Genomic DNA, 6,000 nt, shown 5'->3' with positions numbered 1-6,000 from the left:
TCTAACCAGTTCATCACCCTGACGATACTCCAATAAACCTTTTCTTCCCCTGACAGTTCTTCCCTTAATTTAAAAAAATGATCAGCTATCCCTCCAAAAAGATATTTATCATTTATTATTTATTTATTATAGAGGTATTTTATTGTTATTTTTTTCAATTTGATGAGAAGAATTGGATGTGAATGCAACTTTTTTTCCATAGATTTACTACATATACAAGTTGCACATAGATGCATGAACAAAGAATCTATCTAATAAAGACTGTTCAATGTGTAAAGCTTGCATAATATATGATACACATGAAAGTTCACAAATATTTAACATATGAAAACTTATTCATTTAAAAAAACATGCGATAACCATGAGTTTAACATATGAAAACATATGTTTTTAAACACATCTTTTTTTAAAACAAATGAAACACGTATTATATATGGAAGTCATAATACATGTACTTCTTTATTTATCTTTTGCTACTTTTATGACAAATAAATTCAAAATAAGCGTTACTTTCCTTGTGAAAGAAGCAGCTATATGCTCTAAATCCATTGTTTTTAAACGATTAAAATATCATGTTTGTCCCTTTCTAAAGAAAAACAAATTCGTTTCTAAGGAATAATGTGCCTTTAAACAAACAAACAGCACGGCATTCGCTTGAACATATCTAAATGTTTGTAATAAGTAAGGAAAATGCTCAGCACAACATTTGAGCCGCGTAATGACAAAACCGACATAATGGGTTTGCGACCAGCATGGATCCAGACCAGCCTGCGCATCCGCGCAGTCTGATCAGGATCCATGCTGTTCTCTATCAGTTTCTCTACTTGTTATAGAGTTGTAAGCGAACAGCATGGATCCTGATCAGACTTCGCGGATGCGCAGGCTGGTCTGGATCCATGCTGGTCACAAACCCATTATGTTGGTTTTGTCATGACGCGGCTCATTTGTTCCAATGTCAAAATACGGAGATAACGCTACCAATTAAATATTAGTCAAACCTTTGTTAAATACCTGCAGTTGATCCTGGGCTTGGCGTAGTTGAGGGTGAACCAAAAATGTCGATGCCTCCTCCAGAACTTGCTAACGGTGTGTAAGAAGGTCCTTCGCCATACTGGATGGCTTTTTGCGGGAAAGATGTCGGCGGATTAATATCATGTGAAACACCATTGTCTATAACAATTCTAGGCCTATTATCTGCAGCATTTCCTTCGGTATTTGTGGGTTCCTCAGTAGTAGAACTAGTAGTAGGACAATCGATTGTTTCCTCACGTAGTGGAAGTTTAAATGACGTCACAGGCTCTGTGTGAAATAGAGATAATAAAACACGGTGGTACTGTGTGTTAAGTAACAACAGATGATTTGTTGTGCGTGTTTTGTCCAATGATAATTGCATCACAATGTTTCTATATTTTACAAAATCATCATTTACATTTCGTCTTGCAAGTTGTCAATATTAATTTGACATCTCTTCCATATTTTAGTTTGTAGGACAAACATTTTTTACGTTAGTCATACACAGTGCATACTATGTCCAGACCAATCTGACTAAAGTGCAGATCTACTATTTTCTTACAGGTAGATCTGATTATGATATCACCGTATATTTTCACCTTCATTATGATTAGGATTTCCCGAGAATATATTTAGCCATGCAAGCAAACGGTTTTTTTTTCAGATAGGCATTTGACAAAATATCAAAATTTCGTTGTCCGCGGAAGTAAAACAAATTGTTGATTTTTGTTATTATTGAAAACAAATTGTTTGAAGTTATCTAAAAAAAGTAAACTGGTAATAATAGACTCAGGACTCAGTTTTTTAATGGGCAAGATTGTATTGCCAGTTTACCTGCCGACTTCATGGACAACGCAGCGTTTGTTCTCGAAATCGTGAAACCGACTCATTATTGGTTTTCCAGCGATTAAAATCAGAAACCCAAAATTGTGAAAGCTCGCCGATGACTGGCTAAAGAAGGTGACATTTTTTGCTGATTGTCAGATCTTAATGCGTAGTGTTATTTAGGAGCTGATTTTAATCAGATTGTGACAAGACTTTCGGAGGGTTATTTTCTCTGTTAAAGAATATCGTCTATTAAAGTCATTGTGAGCATAAAATAGCATTGTATATATATGTTAACTATAGTTTAGCAAGGTTGACTAAAGGAAAACATTTTTATCAAATGCTTTAAACCATATTATCAAAGCAACACCGTCAAGATGAATTGTTAACAGTGAACTGCCGTTAATTATATATTTCTATTGACAAAATGTTGAGTCGTACAAGGCAAAACATGTTTTTAGTTTCAATAAATAATTCAAGTAAACGCGCATGTGATGGTCACTGTTTTTATATTAATTTTGTAATGTTTACATCCGGTTCAGAAAAAATGAAACAACTTTTCTTGATATAGTTCTATTTAAAACATCATGTACCTACCTGTATTTTGTTCAAATATGTATATTTTTTTCTATCAATACACGATTTATTTTCATCGAGTGGTATGAAAATCAATATTTCATGAGTTGCGGTAGCCATGAGTGAAATATAATAATTTTGATATCATAATGAAAATTTTCCCTGTATTTATAGAAAAAAATGAATTTTCTGTTTATCATATATCGTACAATATATATATATATATATATAAATTGTGTGTACTGGTAGAATTTAGAGGTAAATAGACTGGCAAGACACCAGTGAAAATACAAAAAATATATTTGACTGTAGTGGAAAATAATTTTTTACAGTGAAAAAACGGAAAATTAAATACGCATTTTATTTCACCAATACATTGTATTTCTCAATATTTCATTCATAAGTATTACAATAATAATAAAGAAACATACTTGGAGTTGTCCCACTTGCACAGTCTTCATTCAGAGCGCCATCTATGTCAGCGTCTGTAATATAAACATGCTTATCATCTTTCAGTAAAATATTTTGAAATCTATCAAATTCTTACTGAATATGACTAATTTGAATTACATAATACACAAACTGTGTATGGAAATGTGCATCCCCCAAATTTCTAGTCCAGTGAAGTTGGCCATTGTTTTGAAAGACTGCCAGTTTGTTGTTGTTGTTTTTCCATTACACTATGTATTCATACTATCTTCACATGTTGTGTATTGAACGTTTTACATATACTACATATGTACTCAAAACATGTCTAGTTTACCTTTTCAAAGGGACTGTGCAGCAATTATTAATATTTTCATACATCCAGTTTGAGCATAAAACATCTTTAAAAACATGTGATAAGTCCTATTCAATATTTGTCAGATATCTCTCAAACAAACTAAAACTATACTAAAACTATGTTTTTAGTATTTTGGGAAACATTCGTCTGCGCAGATCTCGGGCAAGGATTGTATTTTCGTGCACTGTACCACAATAGATTTAATATATTTTTGTCATTCAAATGCACAATTCCGTACAAACTCATCGCCGGTTACCGTCCTTGTATCATATTTTGGGTCTTTTCTGTTGAAAATGTGTCAGAGTTAAATCGAATTCACATACATGCAAAGTGCGTTAACTGGAGTGCGGGTATTAGTTTCCCGCACTCTAGACCATGCTCTTCGAATGGCTCATTTTTCCGGTCTTCACTTAATGTGATGACAGAGATAGAAATGTCATGTAGTCATATGTTCGTCCATTGGTTACTTTTGTCATATGCTCGTCCATTGGTTACTTTTGTCATATGCTCGTCCATTGGTTACTTTTGTCTGTTTTTTCGTATTGTGATAACAGGTATCGTGTTTTGACACAAAAGCTTCGCCCCTCGTACAAATCAGGTGGCTTCGTGTTTAAATGCTCTATTACGTGTATTCTACATTTAAGGTTACTTACGGTATATAATCCGTTCATACTACATCATCATGTGTAAAAGAATCATTTACATTTGCATAGGTTTCGTAGATATACTGTGTAAACAAACCGGAAACTATTGCTTTCCGATCAGTCTAAATGGAAAATTTTATGTTGATATAATCATTAAAATATTCCTCATTCAGACGGTAAAGATCCAAAGTATGGCTAAGTATTGCTTATTTCTTCTTTCTCTTCGTTAATACATCATTCCTTAACACGCTTTATAACTTATATGGACTCATCCGTTTTCCATTCTGCACTGAACCATTTATCATATTTAGGGGACACAATCAAATATATAACGACTAAATACTGAACAATGCAGACCATTTTAAAACGTCAACGGTCAGAAGCCGACAATAGGCGAAAACGTTGCATTTTACTTTATAGAAACGACGTCAAGTTAAAAAATTTAAATCTTTCTATCTGTGTACGTTAGTTTGTTTGATAAGTGATCAGTATATTTATCAAATCATATTTTTGATGAAATAGGGTACAGAATAATCAAGTATTTTGTTGTAACATAAGTCTCTGGTACTTAAACGTGCATTCTACATGATATTTTAACGCACGACCTCATAAGGGAGACGATTTGTGCACGTTTTTTTGTCCGTTTGGGTTGTATGTATAAGGAGATAGACTCGGAGCAAGTTAGTGTTACAAACGAAGGTGACCATCTTTACCTATTTCACCAGGTATAATATCGACCGTACACTGTTCCTCGTCCACAAGACCGTCACAATCGTTGTCAATGTTGTCACCTGGCACACCTTTAGTTATCGTGCACACCTTTAAAAAAAGATATCAATGCCGATATAAAAGATATTAATTTATCTAAGAATATGCTTTGCAATGATACGTCATCATAGAATAACAAGAAATAAGATAATAACAAAAAATATATATAACAACAACACGTCATAGAACAACAAGAAAAATGATAATAACAAGATATTATAGAACAAAAATATAAAACAGGACAGCACAGAACAACACGAAATAAGATAATAACAAGATGTTATAGAACAATAGTATAAAACAACAGGACATCTTAGAACAACAAGGAATAATATTATAACAAGATATTAAAAAACAAAAAATGAAAACAACAAGACAGCATGGATCAACACGAAATAAGATTAATACAAGATATTATAGGACAAACATATAAAACAACATGATACCATAGGATAATAAGAAATTATATACATGTAATAGCAAGGTAGATTTTCTATTATAGAACAAAAAAAATAACAGGATACCATAGAACAACAATAATTTGAATAATAATAAGATATTATAGAACACAGATATAAAAAAAACAGGACATCATAGAACAACAAGTAATTAGATAATAACGAAATTTAAAAGACCAAAAATATAAAACAACAGGACACGATAGAACAATAAAAACTAGAACTGCCACTGTCATGGCGTGTATATCCCCGCATACCACTTTGTCAGAATCAACAGTGGCCATTTAGAGTTCAAGGACAACCTCCCTGCCAAATCTAAGGTTACTAAGCCAGTGCATTGCTAAGTTATGTATTCTACATGCTTCAAATGTGAAAATGTCAAAATCAACACACTGTGGGCAGGCATTCTTAAACATTTGAGCAGACAAGCTTATTATAGTAAAGTCCCTGTGACGTTGACTTTTGACAAAGTCACCCTAAAATCAAAGGGGTTATCTACTAGTCATAAATAACCTCAATATTGAAGACTGTTCACCAAAGCATTCTTAAGCAACTGAGCGGAAAGGCTTTTTTAGTCAAGGCCCCTGTGACCTTTGACCCAATGATTTTAAAGTTTAAAATCAATAGGGGTCCCCTAATGGTCATGACCAACTTCTATGCAAAATATGAAGACAGTGAGTCAAAAGTTTCTTAAGTTATTGGGCAGACAAAAGTTTTGAAGTCAAAGTCCCTGTGACCTTGACCTTTGACCTAGTGACCTAAAAATCAAGGAGTCATCTACTAACCATGACTTAACTACATGCAAAATATGAAGACTTCTGGTCAAAGAAATTTTAAGTTATTGGGCGGACAAGTTTTTTTAGTCAAGGCCCCTGTGACCTTAATTTTAACCCAGTGACCTCAAAATAAAAATGGGTCATCTATTAATCATGGC

The 6,000-nt window shown here is 33.2% G+C and overlaps 1 protein-coding gene across 1 annotated transcript in view; it reads right to left on the bottom strand.

Moving 5' to 3' along the window:
- Positions 1-1,011: 1,011 nt before the first annotated feature.
- The window catches only part of LOC132741407 (uncharacterized), a gene marked incomplete at its 3' end in the record, with an annotated part of 38,617 nt that continues 33,628 nt past the window's right edge, over positions 1,012-6,000 (bottom strand). The window contains exons 10-12 of the mRNA XM_060729559.1: positions 4,554-4,659; positions 2,844-2,897; positions 1,012-1,299 (exon numbers count right to left, since the gene is read on the bottom strand). Of these exons, the coding sequence (XP_060585542.1) occupies positions 1,012-1,299; positions 2,844-2,897; positions 4,554-4,659 (448 nt within the window). The remainder of the gene's footprint in view (positions 1,300-2,843; positions 2,898-4,553; positions 4,660-6,000) is intronic.

This window comes from Ruditapes philippinarum, unplaced genomic scaffold, assembly GCF_026571515.1.
Source record: "Ruditapes philippinarum isolate M1 unplaced genomic scaffold, ASM2657151v2 ctg6919_1_1_1_1, whole genome shotgun sequence".
Lineage (NCBI taxonomy): Eukaryota > Metazoa > Mollusca > Bivalvia > Venerida > Veneridae > Ruditapes > Ruditapes philippinarum.
The sequence above is the reverse complement of the archived record's forward strand: the minus strand, read 5'-3'. Positions and strand labels throughout refer to the sequence as shown.